Raw genomic sequence first — 22883 nt, forward strand, 5'->3', positions numbered from 1 at the left:
CAGGCTGCTGTACACTTGACTGTGCACCCACAATCTACATTTCTCGCATGCAAGCCTTTATTTACTATTATTTATTCAATAGCCTGCTGATCCTCCACTTGCCGTGACCTGATTTGAACTATAATCAAGTGATCAACAAGAACCAATCCTGCTTTGCACATGTAGCTTATACCAAAATGGTCAAAATGATCGCTTTGGGTGGCAGGAGGTGGAATGTCGCTTCTGACGACCTCTTTGTGCCTGCTACCCTTCAAACCATCATCCAACTCGGCAGGTAGCCCTTCAACCTTTATTCCAAACTCAGTCTTCCGACCTGCCATCAAATCTCGTGGTTAATCCTCTGATCTTATTCTCTACAGGATTGTACTCATCATCTCGTTCGTTTGCGCTACCCGGAACTGTCTGGAACTGGACGTCTTTTATGCTCTAAACATAATCATTCTCACAGCTGTCGTGGCTGTAAACCTCACTACCTCAATCTTTTCATTACGAGGCACTGTATCTGACGATCGGCCTCGTCGCATCATCCCAAAGTTAGCTCCCTTTTACGTGGGTTTGACCACTGCCGATATTCTTCTACAGCTCGCCGGTGGTTTTATGATCAAAGAGCAACGAGGGTGTGAATTCTCCTTGCTCCTCATATACGTATATGCTTCGCTCATAATCACTGTCGTATTCCATGTCGTGCTACTTACGCTGATTTACGACAACAAGTCAAACGATACAGCTCAGGACATAGACTCTGCCCACCTTTGGACAAGGAGGCTCAAATGGATCTTTTATGGACGTAATATTAGAGACAATCATGACGTTTCAGGAGCCCTAAAGACAGTGTCCCGAGTGTTGGCGGACTTTTTTGATCACGACTCCAATCTTACAGCGAGTGATGTTGCTGCAGGTCTAGTGCTGCTAAGAAGACAGCAAATGGCCAGAGACTCTCCAGATACAATCACCTTCAGGGGCTTGCCAACAGATAGTTTTGACCACGGAGTACACACTAGTCGTAATCTCGTGAGTCTTGCTGATATTGAGCCAATAAGTTATTTTTATCAGTATGCAGGCAAGTCCACCAAATATGAAGTTTCAGAATTCCATGTTTGATTGCTATCTGGATTGACTAACTCGTGTTTTTGTTTCCATCTTTCGCCTTACGCAGAGGCAATTTATGGACTTCCACTGTACTTGTTCAGTCGACCTCTGATTCATGGATGCAGACACTTGTGTTGTCCGTGCGGAGTCCCAGCTCCGAAAACAGTCGCAGAGCATGTGTCGTTACAATTTGGGACATCTGGATATTGTTGCTGCGGCATTCTTGAATGTTTGCCAAAAACAGACAAGTCTCATCCTGATTTGCTGTACATCAGTTATCACAATGATATATTCTTGTCGCCCTTTTTGGTTGCAGTCGATCGGTGAGCGTTTTTGGGTTGTGTGTATTGTTGTGATTCAGAAACCAACATTCAATCTACCACACTTTTTGTAGCGAACGCCGTACTCTAGTGATTGCTATTAGAGGTGAATGAGCATTGCTATTCAACACCATTCGAGTTAATCCGTATCATAAACTGTTATAAATTTTAGGCTCAATGTCGATTTCAGATATCATAACCGATCTTGTAGTGGAATCCGTACCTCTACCTGGCATGGAAGACAATACCTTTACGCATGGTGGTATGCTCAGCTCCGCCAAGCGAATCTTGAACGAACTTCAGGAGCAGGGAGTCTTAGGCACCATGAAACGAGATTATGGAGATTATGACCTTGTAGTGGTTGGCCATTCGCTCGGTGGAGGAACTGCTTCCGTCTTGACTCATCTACTCAGAAGCACTACCGAGTTTACGGAGGCAAAGTGTTTTGTATATAGTCCACCTGCAGTGATTGCCAGTGCAACAACCGCTGCTCACTTTGAGGGATTCTGTACTACGGTTGTGTTGGGTGCAGATGTTGGTAAGTCACAGTTTTTTTGGACGAGGTCTCTCTATTTCTTCCAACAAGCCTTTACTTGTCTACCGCTTAGTATCCCGTTTGAACCGAAAGTCAATCCATTCTCTTCAGCAAAACCTGACTCGACTAGTATCAACTTGTCGTGAAAGGAAAGTAGATGTATTGGGTCGTGCATTCATAGATTGGTTATGGAAGGGAATGGGTGTTTCTCGACGTCGCGCCATAAACTCGTACCCAGCTGAAAACACACCTATGATAAGCCCAGCAGTCAGCAACGACGATTTGGAGCATAACACGACAACTATAAGTCCTTCTCGATGGCGAGGATTTGATGATGAAGAGGAACTGTACTTGCCAGGAAAAATTGTATACTTTGAAAGGGTCGATGAAAGTCGTGCTCCTTCAGGAGGCAAAAAGGTGTATCGAGCAGTTTGGGCTGAAAAGGAAGAATTCTTGCATATTGTGATCTCATCAACAATGCTGTCAGATCACCTGCCCAATGTGCTTGGTGAGGTGCTTCGGAATGCAGTACATAACATTGCCGAGTGATATGAATGATATAAATAACACACACAACTGCTGTGAATAAAGATGCTGTCCCTCATACTCTCTGTCTCGCCTGAACATTTTGAATTCCAAAAAGAACACATTGTCATATATATTCAGGTGTTTGTGAGGCATCTTTTACAAATTTACAAGGGTCGTTCAGGACCTTTTAGTTTTTCTTTCTATAAATAGTAAATCATTTAACATACGCACACGCCCACAAAACTCTCCAAAAACATCCTCCTAGCCACCCACTTCGATATCAGCGTCCTGGATATAGCGGCTCAGACTACCTTCGCTACTGTTACTCCAGACAGTCCAAGCATCGGGTTCGTCAGTAGCACTATTCTGTCGATTACTGTTATTATTGGTATTGGTATTATTACTATTGCTGTCGCGTTCGTGCAACCAGGCTGTATTAGATACAGGAGCCTTGACTACTGGAGACATTCCAAGAGGAGTCAAATTTGCAGTAGCCTTCGGTACATACTTCCCTTGAGCTCCACCGCTTGCTGTTCTTTCTACATTGACGTCTACTCTCTTGGCCTGCATGTCTTTCAGAGTTCTACTCAATGATTCTGTTATACCAGCAAAAGCGGAATTTGTCATCCAAGGTGCTGGTCTCTGTTGTGAGGACGAGGTTGGATTACCGAATGATACTCGACCACCTTTTGAGTCTGTTGATGAGCGTAAAACATCCCGTGCCGAGTCATGTGACGATCTAAATATAGAGGAAAGCCTAGATTCTGTAGAGGTTCTTATGGTATTTGGGCTTTGATGGGTATAGCGAGATTCTGTAGAATGACGTGCTGGATAAAATTGGTCTGGATCGGGGAAGTATGATGTGGGTGATTCCTGGTACGTGGAATCAAATGATGGTCTTATAGTATTGAGGGGAGGTAGAATGGGCCGCGATAATGTCGATGGTCTACTATTATATTCATCGGCACTTATGGCATCATTACTACGTTGTTGTTGACTATTGTTGACCGTACTGCTATGGAAGACCGTGTCTGTACTTGCTTGGCGTGTCGGATATATTGAATTCGAATCTGCAAACGGCCCTTGGGTATTTGACCATTCAGCAGCAGGGCTGACACCTTCAGCATTCAAATCTACTGTTGACAGCTGTTCCCGTCCAGCAGGAGAAGCTACATTATCGTTTGAAGTGGATTTGCGAGAGTATGTACGAGATGTACGTATACCAAATGATTTTGGCATCGTAGCAGACCGTATAGAATCTTCGGAAGGACGTTGTGTCTCTCTAGAATTTCGTGCAGACTGTGAGCGATGTAATATATGATTTGGTAGTATATATTCGTCCATTGGCAAATCGTCGTCTACTGATGATTGATTCAGTCGCATATCTGAGATGGTCCTTCGAGGCGAGCGGTCCCATGTGGTATATGGAGCAAACATGGCATATGGCTTATCCAAGATTTCTGGTAAATCCGATGCCTGTAAGTTAAACAAGATGTGAGGAACATTATGCTGATTGGTATTTTCAATCAATCCATGGTCTCAAGAGCAACACATATGTGAGAACACATATGTTTGGTTATAACAAACTTACCTTGGAGAGGTCTGACTTTGATTTGGGATTAAGCATATGGGTAAAGTTAGTGACTACCGACCAAGTGCTTCCGTTATGAGAAGGGGGAGAGTTCATGGATTGTTGTATTTCGGAATTATCAGAGTTGACAGTCCTCCAACCTGTCCTCGAGGTGCCAGTGATTGATTCGAATTTCGAGTCACTCAAATCAGGGGGAGACGTGGGCGATAGAATGGCAGTGAAGGATGTGATGGATCCATTGTTATTCCAGTATCCAGAGGGGCTGTTGCCGTATCTCCGTACAAACCCATAGCGAGACTAGGACAAAGTAGAGACAAGATGATGAGTTTTTTGACACAGCGTCAACTAATCAAGTAGTGGATTTACCTCCTTCCTTCTACTTCTGCACCATATGTAGGTGACGCCCGCCACTATCGCCAGTACCCCCATACAAACCACTACAATAACGGCGATGATGATTGCACTGGGACCACTTGACAAGATGGTTGGCTCAGGAGCATTGGAAACCTGGAGTATCGATGATGAAGATGGGGATGGTTGTATTTGATCCGTGTCCTAGTAGAAGAAACAGGGTAAATGGGCAATGTAGAATTTGTACGCACAATTCAGGCTTTTAATTGCAGCCACAAATGTAGATGTTTCAGAATGTGGGGCCAATAGGAGGCAAGAGAGAGTAGTTGCAGCCTGATGGTGAGTATAAAGTACCTGTCTAGGGCGGAGAGTACGTATTCGACCTTGGGGAGGCCGATTGATACCAGCGGCGCTTGTCATAGGGAGAAGAAGCAAAAGTACCAGACTCCTAGCAGTCCAAGTAGATCGTTTACTTGTAGCGGTGGATGTGGGGTCGATTAGGCAGCATGTAAGCTTGCGATGCGATGTGGTCTTATGTCGATGATGTTGAATAGCGATACTGAATGAATCTCGTAGCAAAGCGTGCCAGCACTGTCTGTTCCAGTAGGTCAGTATGGGGTCAAAGGACATGATAGTGGCATGTACATGCGAGTCGTGGTCAGCCTATTGCCTGTTTGCTAGCTTAGGTTGTTGCGGTCGCTGACAATGAGGCTGTTGCAAGATACTGGCTGTCACGCCTGTGTGGAGCAAGTCAAGGTATCAACTGTTTTGCACAGCCAAGGAGGTACGTCGACGATGGGGAGGATGCGCTTCTTATTTCGAGCACGTTGACGGTTTGTTCTTGTTCCTTCCCCCTGCTCGTCTGTCTTTTTGCTCTGTTCTGTGAATCGGATTCGCTGACTCGGGAACTTGCCAACTTTGGACTTTTTTTATTCCACTAACTCGCATTCATTTACTAATAGTACTCTACTCGATGCATACAATCTCGCTCTGCCTCCTCCTTCCATGGGCGACATGTTTAGTACAGATGTCTCTTTCCTTGCTGAGTTCCGGAATGTTGACGCTGACATCCTGGAGAGCGGCTCAAAAATCACGTTGAAATCACCTACAAACGCGTGCAAGTCGTTTGGATTCTCTGCATCTTCAAGATCTGAGAACTTGGAGAATTTTCCTCTCAACATTTCGAGATTTACACACCTGCCTAGAAACCTTTGTGAATTCAATAACGATCACCGATAAAAGACATATACGATCGATACTCAGCGCTAAATCAATGGCTCTCAGTGTAGAACAAGCTGTCTCCCCCTCTGTAAATTCTGCTTTTGCTTCTCAAAATATTGAGATCCCAATCACTGCTGAGCGACGAGGAAGTGTTACCCTGCAAAATGGACTATCCAGCTTTGCAATCCCTCTCATTGGATCACAATCTAATGTCCCTGTAATGTCTCCTACTTATGGTCATGTTGAAAGAATCAACAATCGTATAAACCATCTCAATCTCGAAGCGAATGGCTTCTTCAATCCTCAAATGATGTATAATACCAATGATTATAGTATCGATATAAACCACTTGCAACAACAACAATACTATCAACAACTCCAACAACATCAACAACTTCCTTGGATGTTGCTAAACAATGAAGCTCTACATCACCAACAACAACAAGAAGAGGGCGATGGATATGTACAATGGATGAGCATGGACATGCCGAATAGTGCTAATCTCGATAACAATCTCTGGCTTGCCAATAATGGTGAAACTCATCAAGCTCAACAGCCTAACTTGGACTATTATGGCTCGCAGCTACTACTAGATCTCAGCAATATAAAGGCAGAACAACATGGAATGCATACGTTTGATACCATGCAGATGCATGTACATCATCAAATGCAGGACTACTCTTCTCCAACAGACACTTCTGAAGGAGGTCTGTTGGACGGAACTGCTGGTGGAGTCATGCAATCCAACAATATGTCTGGTCGTCGTCGTGCTTCTACGGGATCTCGTAATTTAAAGTCTACCTCTAAAAAGCAAGTACAATCTCGTCGTGTAGCTAGTGAAAGTAACGTCAACTTTAAGCATCCATACGATGACGACAATGCTGAATTCTCTCCTCGTGATGACGAGGAGGCTTACGGTGACGATGAATTTAGTGATGAATATGACGAGTATCATCCGGGTGGATCTAGTAGCTCTCGTCGACAGTCTGTCGCTAGGACTACTGCTCGTCGATCATCCAATGGAGATGGTGGAAATAAGACCTTGATTGCTTATGAAGATCATATCGATGGCCAGATTGATGCTGAGCCATTCACTACTCGTGTGTTGGATCCTACGTTTAATGACAAGGAAAAGGCCATTGATTTCTTGAAAAAGGAAGCAAGGACTGCTGGATTCAGTGTTTTGGTTCGAGTAAGTCTAGTTCAGTTTGATTGCATTGTGAAGCAACTTTGTTTAATCAAGTCGTTTCGATGATATTCGGCTTTTTTGAAATGTCTCTCCTGTGTTTTGTAGACTTCCAAGAAGGACTATGTTGTGCAAGTGTATTGAATTGATTCTGTCAACTGAATTCGTCAACCCATTACGTATTACTCACTTTCGCTCATTTTTACATATAGACTCATATGCAATTGTGGGAGACGTCTCAAGGAACTCAAGAATGCTCGAGTTCGGTGAGTGACTATCGAATCGTTTCATTTTCCTGTACATTGTTTCTCAAACATCTCCTTTCATAGCAATCGCAAGCAAAAGACTCCTCAGACTGGGTGTTTATGGCGTATCATCTTGGTGAGGCTCTTTTGCTTGTTTTGGCGAGAGTGAGGATGGAACAGACACGAACTCTGACTCAAACCTCGTTGTTTTGTCTAGGTCAAGTCTGATGAAAGTGGTGCATGGTCGTACCGCACCTCTAATGCCATGAATCACAACCATGGCGTCATTCCTATGTGAGCTGCTCCTGTGTGCTCCTCCTGTGCTCCGCGATGTGAACTGTGTGATTTCTTTAGCTTTTTATAAACAAATAAATCAATAGTATAGCATCGAATTGGTTTGAGAACGGCTCTTTCTTTCGCGGCATTCGCGTGATGGTGTCCAAATTCACTGGAACTAATCAACAAAAGTTCAAAAGTTCGCAAAAAAATAAAACCCCCCACGAGCTTCAGGAGCATACAGCAATCATGCCTCCTAAAGCTTCAGGGTCAAAGGACAAGACCAAAGCAAAGATGGTAGAAGACAAGACATTTGGTCTCAAAGTAAGCTTGCTGCGACCTTTTTTGTCGATTAAAAAATCGTGACTTTTTCTGACATCCTTCTCTATTAGAACAAGGTGCGATGCTGTTTGCTTTCAAGCTTCTGCAGATTACGATATTAATTCCTCTTCTTCTTTTGTCCTTGCCATCCTCCAGAACAAGAGTGCCAAAATGGGTATTTAACAACATCAAACTAGTCTAGATTTGAGCACAACACATCAGACCTACTTAGCTAACATTACATCAAATCATAGCCAAATATGTCGCCCAAGTCGAAACAGCAGTCATGGCAGCCGGAAATCGAAAGGCAGTAGATGCACAAGCTGCTGAAAAGGCTGCTCGTGCTGCTAAAAAGGCTGACGAAGAGAAACGCAAAGCTGAACTCGCTGAACTCTTCAAGCCTGTACAAACTCAACAAAAAGTCCCATTCGGCGTTGATCCAAAGACTATATTATGTGCCTTCTTCAAGGCGAGCCAGTGTCAGAAAGGCGACAAGTGTAAATTCTCCCATGATCCAAACATTGACAGAAAGGAAGCCAAGATTGATGTCTATACTGACAAGAGGAAGGATGAAAAGGACGAAGGTATGCTCGCTGTTGTCGCGGCTTTATTCAAAGAACAGTGGAAAACGGGGACGCACTTCGATCGACCAGGCCATCTGGACGGGGCACGTACCCCGAATGCTTTGGTTTTTAATAGATTCTCTGCATTCATAGTCAAAAAGTCGCACCTAAAATTTTTATTGTGTAGATACTATGGACAAATGGGATCAGGAGAAACTGAATGCTGTTGTAAACCAGAAGCATTCATCGGGCAATGTCAATAAACCAACAGAAATCGTATGCAAATTCTTTGTCGACGCTATCGAAGCTGGAAAATATGGCTGGTTTTGGGAGTGTCCGAATGGAGGCGACAAGTGTAAATATCGCCATGCTCTGCCTATGGGTTACATTCTCAAGAAGAAGGAAACAGAAGAGGAGAGGAGAGAACGCGAGGAAATGGAAAAAGAGAATGAGATATCCATCGAAGAATTCCTCGACACCGAGGTAACCATCTAGTTTAAACGTGAAGGATTGTTGAAAACATTCAGTCACACACGTCGAAAACGCAACATTCTCCTGATAAATTTTTTCGCTTTCGTGATTCCCGAACCACCATCACTCAATTTTATTTTGTCAACACTAGCGACATCAACTAGGCCAAAATCTGACACCGATAAATGAAGTCTCGTTTGCAAAATGGAAGGCCGACAAGAAAACGAGAGAAGCTACTGACGCCGCCGCTCTCTCGAAAAAGAAGGAGGAAGCATATAAACAACACAAAGCCGGAATGAAGTCAGGAATTCTGTTTTCAGGAAAGGAACTCTTCGACTTCAATCCGGATTGGAAGGACGCGGATGATGATGAGGCGGTTGCATTGGATATGAGGGAGGAAAGTGATGGAGAACGACCAGCTGATGAAGAAGGTAGAGCAGGGAATGGTTACTTGGGCGAGGATAATGGTGTGGAAAGTGATGAACATGATGATGAAGACGATGATACCGCCACAAGCAGTAAACATAAGGGTAAACAAAAAGCATCAGACGATACTGAAGCTGCTATCGATGTATCAATGTTTGAGGCTGAAGATCTTGCCGGAATTGATGACGATGACGACGAGGAAGAAGAAGAGGCTGATGAAGAGTAAATTTACGCATAACTTTGTAAAGATACCAAGCAAATGCACTATATATAAAGCTAAAACTATTCAGCAGGAGTGGAAGGGTGTTTCGTTGTTCCGTCTTCTTGTATTACCGTCTTGTTTTCAATTTCAGACGCAAGCTCAACTTGGAAGACAAGACAAACCGGAAACGCAACAAGACATACCAGACGGCACTACGTAACATGTCTGTTACCCTCTACCACGCTCCCACGAGTCCCTTCGGGAACAAGCGTACGTAGAGCACTTGACCATCTTCAATTGTCCTATCACGATGCTTACCCATTTTTCCACTAGTCAAGATCATCATGTACGAAAAAGGCATCGACTTTGCTTTACCACCACTATCAGAGACTCCAGCAAACATTTTCTTGGCGAATCCAAGATCTGAAGTGGTATGGCAGAGAATCGCTATGGTTTTGCCAGTTGCACTGCTTTGCAGAGGATGAACTAGCGCCTCTGAATTCCTTTTTAATGGTCCGTCTCTCGTTGTAGCCCCTGCTCAAGCATGGAGATGTGGTTTTGTTCGATAGTCGGGTGATTGCCGAATACTTGGAAGAAGTCTTGTAAGTTTGCGAGCCCAACGATTGGAGTGCTGATTCGGAATAGAGGCATTGATGACAGCAAGTGCTTAAAGTGCGGCGTCTGCACGACTTTGCCGTTTTTCGATACGGAAACTGAATTTGCGTAGTCTGGCTGAATTATTTAGTTTCAACACTTTGAGAGCTATGAAGACGCTTCCTTTAACGTTTCTGAATATTTTTGCTTTGAAAAGCATCTCAAATTTACATGTTATTAACTTCAAATTCTCTTCTAGTCCAGATAAACCAATGTGGCCAAAGAATCCTGCCTTGAAAGCAAAGGGACGAGTCATTGCTGACGTGGTAGACACTCATCTTGAAGGAATCACTGTGAGCAGATTGTCAGCAATTATCGCAAAAAAACTTCAACGTGCTGACATGTCCGTTGTAGTGGGGAATCGGAGAAATCACCTTCTTCAACAGAACACCACCGGGATCTAAACTTCGAGAAGAAATGCTCGAAAAGGCTACATCTCAAATTCAAGACTACTTCACCTTCTTGTCCACGCAGTTAACCGGAATGGATTACTTTGGTGGCGATGTGTTCGTGAGTAATCCAATTTTCACTCTTCAGCTGCATGGATCAAACTCACCTTCGGAACGCCACTAGTCCATCTCTGACGCCGCCGTCGCTAGCCACGTAATGGGGTGTGTCGCTCGAGGAATCTTGCCACCTGCTGGAAGCAATCTAGCACGGTGGTGGGCTGTAGTGGAGCAAAGGCCTTCAGTAGCTAAAGTGATTGAAGGAGGAGTCGCCGACCGTTCGGGACCCACAATTACTGATGCTGCTACCCGTATCGAGCAAGGTACAAATCGGCTTGGAGACGGTTCACAGCCAAAATCAAACAAGCTAACCATTTATTCAATAGGTCTATTCAAGCGAGAATGTGAGTTAAGGGTATAATATCTTTGTGAGAGTCAAGACTTACCTTTTGTCGAAATTAGACCGTGATCATAGACTAGAGTGGATGATAAAATCGAATCCTGCCGGAATCGATATCGTTAAAGCCGGCATCGGAAAGAACATTCGATTTATTGACGAGAAGAACTTTGCCCGTTGTGGAAAGATGTGAAACATAGAAAGCATTTGCCGTACGCAATGATCCAATATACAACCTTTTATTGGATGTTTTACACCATGTGATTATATTCAGACTTTGACAATCGATACGCCAATTAACGAATCGCGACCGATAAGTGCCGCCAATTCTTCTTCGGTATATCCTTCTGTACCCACAGGCCTGCGGGGAAGCACCAAATACCTACAGTCGGCGGTCGAGTCGTGGACAGCCAGCTCCACAGATTCTGGTAGGAGCAGGCCGAAGGAGTCCTTGAGCATTTCGCGAGGATCTCTAACAGCTCTGGCTCGATACGACCGGGTCTTGTACCAATCTGGAGGTAATCCGAGAAGGACTCGTGGATAACACTACAAAGACGCATTTCGGTCAGTTGCGTTCTCACATTGTGAACCCAGTAGACTCACAGAGCACAAGGTACAAACAATCAAATTGTGACGAGTCTCAGTATTTTCAACGACGATGAGACGTATTTCGACCCATGAGCTCAAATTGATACCCAAAAACTCTTTGACGGCAGCATTTCCATCTGCGAGAAGTCGCGCTTTAAAAACTGGGTCTGTCCAAGCCCTACAATTGGAAACGGTTGAGACTTATATATTTGACAATTCCAATTTTCGAGCGCTTACTTGGCAACAAGCTTGGGGCCAAGACCAGAACTCTGAGCTTCATCTGTTCTTTCAACCCTTAACCTCAACTCATCAGCACTGACAATTTCCTTTGCAATTATAGCTCGAATGAGCGCTTCTGCGAATTGTTGAGATGGCGTAATCGGTCCCTCGGCCTCCGTCGCGTTCTAGAAGATAAACATTGAGTTTAGCTTGAACTACACAGCATTCAAGAGTGACTGATACTTACGTGTTCTATCTCACTTCTTGTCAAATGATCGTGGTCGTGCTCTTCCTCCTCCTCTTCTTCCTCCTCGCTGTAAGTCAATACGGTTGTTGCCTCGGCGCTGGTTCCTTCAGCTTGTTCTAGCCAGTGCTGATAAATCTCCACATCTACTGTGTCGATTTTCTGACCTAAAAGTAATGTTTAAGGCTACAATGGCAATTGATTATTATCTGCCATACCAAGGTATTCAGGCCACACGTTACTCATTTTGAACCGGACTCTAAACAATGGCATTACACTTTCACTCGAAAGATTGAAGGCTCTTGCTTCAGGATTGGGGAAGACTCCAACCACGCGCTCAACAACACCAGTACAGCCATCTATTACCACAGCTTGATGGTTAAAGATGATGTGGGTTTGTTGAAGACATATATTTGTTCTTACAGATATAACCCGGAACCCTCAAATGTGGTTTTCGCCATCGCGATGAATGGTTTTCAGGTTTGACCTTGACTAGATCACCAACCGTAAAGCGAGGAGTGGAATCTGATGCCGTCGATCCAAGCTGAGAGTCCAGGTCGTCTTGAGTCAGAATTTGCTTCTCCAACAGGGCAATACCAAGAGAAGCAGCCCTGAACGCATCATCGTTTAGTAGACGGCGACCGAGTCTGATCGTTGAAACAAACACACCATTTCCCGTAGTAAGACCAGTTCTCGTAAGTTGAAGGAGGTAGCCCCTCGATGCCTCTACGTAGCTGGCTATTAATTTGTAATAAAAATTAGAAGGGGACACTGACCCCAGCAACGCTTGAGGAAACCACCAACAAAACAGGCGATACAAGCACTCACTCCACGTTCATAAACCCTTTTGCAGAGCAGTTTTGAACCAGATCGTCTATCTGCTTTTCCCATAAGGCCTTTGGGTGATCAGGTTTGAAGTTTACAACGAGATCGTCTTTGTTGATGTCCAGACCACCGTAATCGTGCACTCCGTTGGATCCAGCTGTGGTTGCTGCTACCATCTTTTCCATGGGAATTTAAAGCACGGTGAGCATTTGATCTGTGCAAGCTTCTTATGATCAAAAACTCCAAACACTCAATTGTTTCGTCCTTGGAGCTTCAAGCTCGCAGTAACGTTTACCTGATTCTTGATACTGAGTAATGGTTGATTTCGGTAGATCAGGCCGGTGGATGATTGTCTTCTTGTAACTCTCGGTGTACTTCTGCATCAAACATCAACGGTTGCTGGTCATGGTCGTGTCTCCGCCCAAATTTATGAGACGAATAGTCATAACTGCCACCACTCTGACACTCGCCATCGTTGCGCTACTGTTCCTGTCTCGGAGCCTTGGAAGAATCACGTCAGATCCGCCCCCACCAGAGACTGCTTCGAAACCACAGACAGCTTTTGTAGGAATATTCTCTACGGCAGAAAGATACGAAAGACGATCTCTGATACGATCAACATATCTCACTCTCAAGCCTCCCTCTCTTGACGTGAAATTCGTAGTGGGCCAGACTAGTGACAAGGAATGGTCCACGTTATTAGCCTTGGAAGACCTAAAACATAACGATATATTGGTGCTTGACACACCAGAGAACATGAACGAAGGCAAAACATACATATATTTTGCGAGCCTTGGCAAACGCTACCAGCCCCACCAATACATGTACGCAGCTAAAATGGATGATGACATATGGATACATCTTCCAAACCTTGAAAGACTCCTACGTATAGAAGGAGCAAACAAAAGGAATGGAACTTACATGGGACGTCATGTAACCGGAACTGGATTTATGGCAGTACGTAGCATGCGACTGGATTTTAACAACCAGCAATCTAATGCTGCTCTTCTTCTAGGGAATGGGATATGTGCTGTCTTGGTAGACAATGTTTTTTTATATGATATGCAAACCATCATCATCTCAACGACGCCTCTTCATTTCTAGGGACCTGGTAGATTGGATTTCGCAGGATTCATATCCCAAGGAGCATATGAGCGGACAGGTAATGCTTAATGCTGTCCTGCTACTTGAAGTCTTCTGAGGATTGTCATATATAGGATATTAACGGGTCAGTATATATTTAGGAAGACGCCAACTTGTCAGGCTGGCTCAGAGACAAGGATAAAGTTCAGAATTTTTGGTCAATTGAAGAACCTGATAGATTCTATGATGAACCTGATTCAAAGGAAGGATGGGCCATACATAACTACTCAAACAACACCATAATCATACACCGTCTGAAAAGAACTGACTGGTTTTTGAAGGCATCAAGGCATTTTTTGAGCCATCTGCTCCCGCCTCATCTTCAGGATCACCATGATGCAACATAGAACGCATTAAATAACTGTAAATCGTGTAAATATATATTCTGCGAATCAAATTTATCTACATAACGAAGCTACGTTTTCTGTTTTTTTAGAAAGGTGAATACCTTTTTGACCATGCTACTTGGAGGCTTTGAAACTATGTCTTGCTTTGACCCTGCCCACTCTTGAATCGGATTGTGAGAAAGTGTGTTTCTGTTTGCGGTCGAAGATTGGCGTTGCGAGCCGTCAACATTAGTTTGCAAGGACTCCACTGAAGCAATGACTGGTTGAAGTTGAGGTTTGGCGAGAGTCATTGGCCGTTTTGTTGGGAATACTACAATTGCTGGCGTTTCACAAGACTGTGGTTTATCGGCATCTGTTGAAAGAAAAACAAGTGTGAGAGTAGCAAGAATTTAGAGCTCTTCCAACATTCATGTTGCATCATTTTCATCGCAGTTTGGGTGACAAACGTCTGTTTGGATCGTGATAACGAAATTCTTCGCATGAAACAACATACCAATTTGTAACGGAAGGAGACCAACTGAGGCCGGTGGACTTCTTGAATTCGTTGGAGTATTTCTTGAAAGAGACTTTGAGCCTGACTTGCGACCTTGCAACAAAAACCAAGTTAGAAAATGTAGGGTTTTTTTGAAATGGACGCAATGAGTATTGTTGCGAGATTGAGCCGACAGCGTCGACTGAAACGCTATAGATCCATTGAGTATTTGATTTGAAACTTACTCAAAGTCTCTCGACCTAAACTGACATACTGGTCGGCTGCAGACTCTTGAAAGTGTTCAGAAGGTGGTATGTTCTCGTATGGGCGGTCTTCAACACCTTGGCCATCAAAGTCCATTATTCTAGTGAAGATTTGAGTTGAATCATTCTCGTCAGCAAGTCTGAGGTCGGGTTGGGATGGTTGATCCTAACGTTCTCGTTGGTGCCCTTGGATCAAGCGAACATATCCTGAAAAAATTAATCGCATTTAAGCGCGCAGTGTTCCGTGGCTAAAATACGGCCCTACGCCATCTGATGAGGTTTTGCATAGTTTTATTTATTGGGACAGAATGACTGGGTCTATAATTCATACTGTTCGCTTCAAAACCAACCAACACCGTGGCGAGTACTACCGACGTCTTGTGATAATGAGCGAAATTCATTTACCAGGTCCTCCCACTAGCCTGGTAATGTATTCTGGCGCGCTGGGTGCAGTGTTATACTCGGATGGTATTGGTTCTCCCACTACCGATGCTATTGGAACCACTCCAGTCCAAACGTGTTTGTTTTCTGGATCTTCAATGTCCTGTAAGATTTGAGGGGAGTTTAGAACCAGGTAGCGAAAGACTTGTACTATTGACTTGCCTTTTGCTCATCTTTTGGAGGACCTGTTAAAAACGAACCTCAGAGTGTCATTCTACACAGTCCAAGAGTTCGGCACGCTTCAACAGCAAGAAACTTACCGGTTCTGACTTTGGTTGACGCTGACTCTATATCAACCCGAATAACTGATGTCGACTTTATTTCAGTTTTCGATGGTAGTCTACCATCACCCCAATTATCCTTCAACAAGCCCTCAGTGATAATTCGGAGTGCTTCCAACTTCTCATCTTCATCGTCAACTAGTTTTCCTGTACCGAAAACGACAACTGACCTAAGAATCGTTTAATTGAATTTGCAACGAAGCAGTCTCGATTATATTGCGTATTAAGCACAAGCTGATACTTGCCGATAATTCACACTGTTGTGAAATGGCGACTTTGATACAACTAGTCCATCTACGTGAGCTACAGACATTGTCACTGGGCAACCGGTAGCTAGGACTTTTGCAATACGGGCAGAGACATATCCATGAAGATAGATAGATTCTTCCTGATAAAAGAAACATGGCGTCTGAGCTCGAGATACTACAGGAATGCAAATGTGATGACACTGTCAAAAAGAAATGGTACATGTCTAGCGTAGAGCATGGGGATGACAAAGGGTTGACCATCAACAGCAAATCCGACCTGTCCGAAATAATAGAGCAAGTTAGACAGAATCCTTCTCAATCAATCGATCAGTTACTTGACAGAATGCCTACATGGCCAAGAATTGCGGAGTCCAACAGCTGGTTGACAGTCTCGTAATCGTACGCGGCGCGGTTGACGAGCCGCCTGACTTGATTCAAATTCTTATTCTTCTCGAACTCCATGATGTTTCTGTGATTTGTAGCTGAGTTCGAAGTTGGAGTGAAGCTTGATGGTGAGACAGTTGCACTAACAATCAAACAGTCATTCAAGATCCATCACCGATAATACATGCATTTCGAACAATTAAAGCTCCATGTTTGCAATTCAATATTATAAAATATACATGCAATTCTTACATTATACTCTAACTCAGTCCTGCCTTCGCCTACCGGTATCTCGTTTCTCACATTTACTATATATAGCATTCACGATGCCGACAAGATTCATGCTGGTCATCTGTGAGATCTACTACAAATTCCTGTTTTATTATTGGTTTTGGATTTGGTGGTTGGGATGTCTGAGAGTTCCAAACCGATCAAATCGTCATCATCGAGACTGAGCACTGGTAATATACGTGCTATTATAGGTACACCTTGTGGTGGCACTCGTGGAATCGGTGCATGCATTGACGATGCGAATGAATGCTCTGCAGCGGTTGTGCTAAAATTGCTCTACATATTGTTGCTTGGTATATTTCCCCCCAGTTTAGAAATGGGCTGATATTTCCGCTCTGTTGCAGAGAGAGGTCGCGACTGGTTTGATGATACTGTGCTCGTTGGTTTAGCAGCAGCAACCGATTCATCATTGAATATGGTTGACGGCGTGACGATATTTACTGCGGCCTTCGTTTTTCTTGCTTTGGGTTGTGGGTGTTTTTAGGGGCTGTTGACTTTTACAGACGACGGCTATTGCGTTCCTATTTGACTACCACTGGGAGAGGATATATGCTGGCTTGCCTTCTTTTTAGGGCTGGTGTGAGCTTCAACTGTTTTATCCAGGCCTTGCTCGTCTTCTATCCTGGACCTACTGGCCTGTCGAGCTAATGATCGAGCTTACTTGGCCTCTTTGGTAGCTCTCTTCAGTTGCTGCTTATTTTCGTATTCTTTGGCGATACCTAGTGCACATGCTGTTACTGGATTACTTTCTATCCAGCTGAGCTTCATCAATCTATCACCGTCATTATCGGAAGCTTGACTCATTGGTTGGGATTGGGTCTGAGAAGGCGGAATACCATCATCCTTTGGAGGTACGATCATAAACGGGTATGATAAAATGGCGGGTGGGATCTCTACAACCATAGAGTCGTGCCACTTCACACGATATTGTCGTACATTATCTACCATTCTGGTTCGCTATTTAGCCTCAATCATTACACTTGTATGTAGGGTTGGTTGATTTAGCATTGAAGCGTATTTTCTGAACAGCCGCAGCGATGAGTACAACGTGTTCCGGAACTTTGTATGGCAGATTTTAGCATCCCTTTCAATGTATTTGCGGGACCACTTATGCAAATGAGAGAATTAAGCCTCAGCTAAATCCCTTGAAAGTCATACCGAAATATTCCGTCCAGATTTGGCGTCATTCTCTCAAAAGAATTTGCGAGTAATTGCTGAAGCTCTTTGCCTCGTTTGGCTGACGATGTTTCATTGGTTCGAGGGTGAGCGAATGCCAAAATGACTTCAATATTGGGCCAATCCGGACTAACGACGAGCCTTGGGTTGAGTAGATTAATCTGGGCAAGATATTTGGCCTTCCAAACTTCTATGGCGTGCCCGTCATTGTCATTGGAAGCCTGAGCAGCTGCTGTTATACCACTTCCCACGCCCATATTTACAAGCTGTTTAGCAATCCCCGATTCCTTGTAATCCTGTACTACCATAATCAGAGCCTGTCAGAAGAGCAAAAAGAATCAAGCCTGAAGATTAAATTAAAAATTTAAATTGGGTGTTAGTTCATCAATAACATATCCGAGGAATTTATTTGCCGACTTGTTGATGTCGAATTTTAGTTACCTTCGCGATCCCATCCTACCTTTTGCCCGATGTCCTTGATAACATAAATATCAACGGCGTCGTTCTCTGAGGTAGACTTTGTCCAGTTACGAATAATGCCAGGAGCACCCATCAAGAGGGCATCTCCATCGTCTGTGAGGACAGCATCAACTATGCCAGTATAACACAGTCGTGCACATTCAGCTTCAGCTTCACTAGGAGCCTAATAAAGAAATTGTTAAATATGTATCCATGGGCTGACTGTTTCAACTTGCCACTCTTGTCAGGAGCCCGAGGGCTACACGTAATATTTTGAAATCCTAGATTCGCAAATATTGTTTGATGGTGTGGGGGTATAAACATGCTGATATCTTACGTCTGCTTCCTTCCCAGCGCTTGCCCAATGTCCTCGCTTCTTTACGGTTGGATCGAATACGATGACAGGTAGTATGCCCAGTTTGAGGAGGTTGTTGGCTTCAAAGAAGAGGGTACGATGTATAGGGTGATCATTATCCGTCAATAGAAAATGAGAATGTTTGTTTAGGTGGGTGAACGAATAGGCGAGTGTGGAGTGAGTGACCGAGTAATACCAACTAGACAACAAATAGATAACAAAAAGACAAGAAATCAATGTTTATTACCTGGAACTATTTCAGCCTTTCTAATTCAAATTGAAATATTCACAGCGATACAAATTGGATGCCATCCAATGGGTTTGTGGATTAATGGAAACAGAGATGAGTATTGACAATGAGCGTCATGATTACCACGTACTAGTCGCTGAGAACAGAGCGTTGATATATTGACATTCCAGCTGTTCCCATAATGACTGCACCACCTTCAGACCAAGTCGACAGATTCCACCAGCTAAAACACTATCAAAGCACAGGAGATGCACGTGATGATCCAGGGTGATGATGGTGGAGTCCTTGTTGGTTGAACCTCCCTTTCTTGCCGTTCTCGTGAATGTAACGTGACTTTGCTACAAAGCGTACATTTCTGTGTCGGGATCAGTCTGGATCTGGTGTGCATCACATAGCTGGATGTCGCAATGTATATTTTAAGCCATGTCCTTGTTTGCATCTATCCCCATCTGTTGGAGATCAATTCTGTATCTTTGCTCTCCCTCCCCCTTAGGATCCTAGATGATCTGCTGCTCTTTCCTGTATAATTATTTTGATTGTCTACGTGATACGCTGCAACGACAAGGCTGCCTCCCGCTCGTCCCCCTCGTGGCTGACACATCAACCTCAACCCACACCACCAAATCGTTAACCTTCAACCTTTTTCCTCTTTCCCTTCTGCCACAACTGTCAACGCCTTCCGTACAAATGCCCCATCCTTCTTATGAACTATTATCGCTGAGCGAATTAAACTCGCCGCGCTCCTCTATTTACAACAATCACGAAACCCCAAGTGCTACTCAAGTCCCCACGCAATCGCAATTCCAACAAAACCAGATCATAGCTGCTTCATCCAAGAACGGAAATTCTCGCTATGCTCCACTGTGTGCTGACGAGATTGACGATATCATCCACAGCATCCAAACAGATATAGATGACGATGCCGCTGACACCACGGGTGACAACGATTCTCTCTACGGAGACCTTTCTGATCTAAAAAAAAGTCTTGTCAGACCCATGACAAGATCCTCCACTCTAGACCATGTAAAATTTAGCGTACAGAATAGTGTCGTATCAATGAAGGACGAATCCAGACCTCCACCATCTAATCAATCAAGAAATTGCTTATCTACAAATCTCGGCCTTATTTACATGTTGGGAGCCGCTCTAATGTTTTCGCTATTGAACTTTGCGGTAAAGAGTCTCAGCTCCAGCAACACTGAGCAAAAGATTCCGCTTTTCGAAATGGTATGAAACGATCATTTGCTTTATGAAATGACGATTCGATGCCAAAAAATTCTTACTTGAAGCGTCTCTGCTAGGTCTTTATTCGCTCATTTTCAATCTTGATCTTTTCCGTGTTGCTCATGCTTTGCCAAGGAATGAACAAGATTCACGACTTTCTGGGCCCACAAGGTGTTAGAAGACTACTAGTCCTCCGGGGGCTGACTGGATTTCTTGGCATAACTGTAGCTTGGCTAGCAGTGCAGAAACTCAGTTTGTCTGACTCAACTGTATGTTTCCCGATGTTTTGATTGAAATCGGCGCAACTACTCGTTTCGGAATCAATTTTCGTGTATGGCTCACTTGAAAACTTACAAATTCAGGTACTAGGATTCTTGGCACCAATGTTTACTGCCATAGCAGCATCGCTCATCTTGAAAGAGCCGTTTGAAATCCCAGATGCAATTGCTGGTGTTGTGTCCCTAATCGGTGTTGTATTCGTCGCCAGACCTACCTTCATATTTGGTTCCTTGGCTTCCGTCACTATAACCACGGACCCGTATTATAACTTGACCGAAATCCTCAATCTTTCTACGCCAACGAGAATGCTACTCGCCATCAGCACTCTTAATGACTCTTTGCCAACAAACATGGCAACAATCACTACCCCAAATGAAGAAGATCGTATAATCGGTGTGATACTATCGCTCATCGGCTGCCTGTTCGCCACTTCAGCATACATCAGCATCAGATTCATGACTACGAAAGCCAAAGTGCATCCTTTAAACATACTGAATTATTTCTCCTTTGTGTCTGGGACTCTGAGCCTCTTCACAATTCCTTTTATGCCAGAGACCTGGGTTCTACCTACAAGCGCCTCGACTTTTGGATTCCTCTCGCTCATTGCCATCTCAGGATTTGCCGGTCAGCTGTTAATGACTGAGAGTCTGAAGCGAGAGACTGCGGGGCGCGCATCTGCTATGAATTATATAGGAGTCGTCTTTGCTTTCGTCTTTGATTGGATTGCTTTTAACACACCGCCCAATGTTTGGAGTATCGTTGGATCATGCATTATTGGAAGCTCTGTCATTGGTATTGCCATCACAAAGTCGATTAAATCTAAACGTGCCGCAGCCAAAGTTGCCAAGGAGACAATATAAAACCCCGAAGAAACCAAAATATAATGTAGGTATGCAAATAGAACATGAACATCTTTTAATTAAATGGTTTCAAACCACATCCTCGTTTCGCCAGATGCGATCTACGAGTCATCAATGTTTTACTAAGTTTTATTGTAAATACCTAAACAATTCATATTGCTACTCATGCATTTGTTTCAAAGCGTAAGGGTTTAAGCTTTTGGTTGAATTTTCAGAGAGAAATCAATGAAAGGGGCTCCTTGAGTTAGAGAACCAAATGATAGGATGTCAACATCTGTATAGAAAACCCGATGAGAACTCATTTCCCATTCTACAATATTGTTGTGTGCGAGCATGGAGAAATGTAAACGAACCTGGAGAAAAGTAATCCAGGACGGTTTCTTCAGTTATCCCGCCGCTTCCCTCAATGTAAAATTTGGCCTTTCCAGCCCATCGTTTCTTGAGTGATGCGGCACTTTCAAACAACTTGACACCTTTGAAATTATCCAACATGACAATATCGGCACCAGCAGCGATGGCTTCATCGGCTTCCTCTTCAGATCGGCATTCTACTTCAATCTTCATGGCAAATCCGCCAACCATTCTTGCTGCTTCAACTGCTTTCGTTATAGAGCCTGGAAAGTATGAGATTGAGGTGGGATTTTCTGTCGAGTTCTGGTCTATCATTAGCGCTGTGAAGATAAACAATACTGACCAGTTGCCCACACATGATTGTCTTTCAACATAATCATTGAAGACAGGTCTATCCGGTGAGTGTCTGCTCCACCAACCAGCATGGCGTACTTTTCCACCAGACGAAAGCCTGGATAGTCAGGAAAGAATACAAGTTGTGAGATGGGTTGCAAGCGAGAGACTTAATTGTATTATAGGCCGCAGATACTCAAGATCTGTGAAATGGAGATTTCCATGCTGACCTGGAGTTGTTTTTCTAGTTCCAGCAATAATACCAGACCATCCTTTCTGGGTTTTTAAATCCACTAGTCTCTTCGACCTTTGCGCCAAGGAGTAATCGTCAGCCTCATCGATGCTTTCCAACTGTAATACAAGACATAATGATTCGAAAGCGTAGCTCTGCGAGTCTCATACCTGGTAGCAATACCACTAGCTCTTGCCAACATATTTAAAGCAGGGCGTTCACCCAGCAGCACATTACGAGCTTTTCCATGTACACGAGCGACTTCTATGCGTCCATTTGGACCAGGATTGACCAAGTCTCCTTCATGAAGTGACCATTCCACTCTGTAAGCAATACGTGTGAGTCAACATTAGATTCTTGACTTTAGGCAAGAAACGAATGATGGCGCTAAAGCGCCAGTAATGCAACGAGTGGATACTTTACTTGCAATCAACCTGCTTGAAGATCTCGTCAAAAAAGGGGACGCCTGCCAACATTCCCTGCAGTGACAAAAACAAAAACATGTTGTCAGATGTCTGCAAATAAAAGTACTTTCAAGAGAATCCAGACTCGGAGCGCACGAAATGATCAATTTACTTGAGCTTTCCCATAGAGAATGGCGACTTGCTCTGATTCTCCGACGACGTAGCCGCCAAAGTCGAACGAAGGTGTGTCTTCGGCGATCCAGCTTGTTACTGCTGTCTTCCAACTCGGAGGAAGTAGGTGCTCATAATGGAATCTGCTGCTACCTTCCATTATTGCTAGACCGGTCAGCTAAATGTTCTTGAGCTGGTTGAACGAATTGTAAAATTGGACG

General features: G+C 43.9%; 6 protein-coding genes across 6 annotated transcripts; 4 read left to right on the forward strand and 2 right to left on the reverse strand.

Annotated features, from left to right (window-relative positions):
* Positions 1–176: 176 nt before the first annotated feature.
* On the forward strand, positions 177–2493 carry SmJEL517_g05384 (uncharacterized protein; the record flags this gene model as incomplete). Its single annotated transcript, XM_031171310.1, has 7 exons — positions 177–274; positions 360–1011; positions 1157–1178; positions 1238–1412; positions 1484–1515; positions 1582–1947; positions 2018–2493. 7 exons carry the CDS (start codon positions 177–179, stop codon positions 2491–2493), a joined length of 1821 nt encoding a protein of 606 aa, XP_031022720.1.
* Positions 2494–7591: 5098 nt separating this feature from the next.
* On the forward strand, positions 7592–11015 carry SmJEL517_g05385 (uncharacterized protein; the record flags this gene model as incomplete). The annotated part of the gene is made up of 14 exons (XM_031171311.1): positions 7592–7666; positions 7735–7740; positions 7820–7838; positions 7918–8247; positions 8414–8709; positions 8849–9345; positions 9477–9595; positions 9659–9756; positions 9857–9927; positions 10179–10272; positions 10334–10489; positions 10553–10748; positions 10812–10829; positions 10888–11015. 14 exons carry the CDS (start codon positions 7592–7594, stop codon positions 11013–11015), a joined length of 2103 nt encoding a protein of 700 aa, XP_031022719.1.
* A 2088-nt stretch (positions 11016–13103) lies between these two features.
* SmJEL517_g05386 (uncharacterized protein) lies at positions 13104–14188 on the forward strand (the record flags this gene model as incomplete). Its single annotated transcript, XM_031171312.1, has 4 exons — positions 13104–13655; positions 13714–13736; positions 13803–13860; positions 13943–14188. 4 exons carry the CDS (start codon positions 13104–13106, stop codon positions 14186–14188), a joined length of 879 nt encoding a protein of 292 aa, XP_031022718.1.
* A 1132-nt stretch (positions 14189–15320) lies between these two features.
* Positions 15321–16355, reverse strand: SmJEL517_g05387 (uncharacterized protein; the record flags this gene model as incomplete). The annotated part of the gene is made up of 5 exons (XM_031171313.1): positions 15321–15467; positions 15635–15810; positions 15877–16033; positions 16114–16170; positions 16245–16355. 5 exons carry the CDS (start codon positions 16353–16355, stop codon positions 15321–15323), a joined length of 648 nt encoding a protein of 215 aa, XP_031022717.1.
* Positions 16356–19495: 3140 nt separating this feature from the next.
* SmJEL517_g05388 (uncharacterized protein) lies at positions 19496–21171 on the forward strand (the record flags this gene model as incomplete). Its single annotated transcript, XM_031171314.1, has 3 exons — positions 19496–20035; positions 20110–20301; positions 20395–21171. 3 exons carry the CDS (start codon positions 19496–19498, stop codon positions 21169–21171), a joined length of 1509 nt encoding a protein of 502 aa, XP_031022713.1.
* A 191-nt stretch (positions 21172–21362) lies between these two features.
* Positions 21363–22822, reverse strand: SmJEL517_g05389 (uncharacterized protein; the record flags this gene model as incomplete). The annotated part of the gene is made up of 7 exons (XM_031171315.1): positions 21363–21445; positions 21525–21785; positions 21866–21973; positions 22086–22162; positions 22258–22410; positions 22511–22566; positions 22664–22822. 7 exons carry the CDS (start codon positions 22820–22822, stop codon positions 21363–21365), a joined length of 897 nt encoding a protein of 298 aa, XP_031022712.1.
* Between the last annotated feature and the right edge of the window lie 61 nt (positions 22823–22883).

The sequence above is a fragment of the Synchytrium microbalum genome (assembly GCF_006535985.1).
Source record: "Synchytrium microbalum strain JEL517 chromosome Unknown SmJEL517_scf0048, whole genome shotgun sequence".
NCBI classification, from domain to species: domain Eukaryota; kingdom Fungi; phylum Chytridiomycota; class Chytridiomycetes; order Synchytriales; family Synchytriaceae; genus Synchytrium; species Synchytrium microbalum.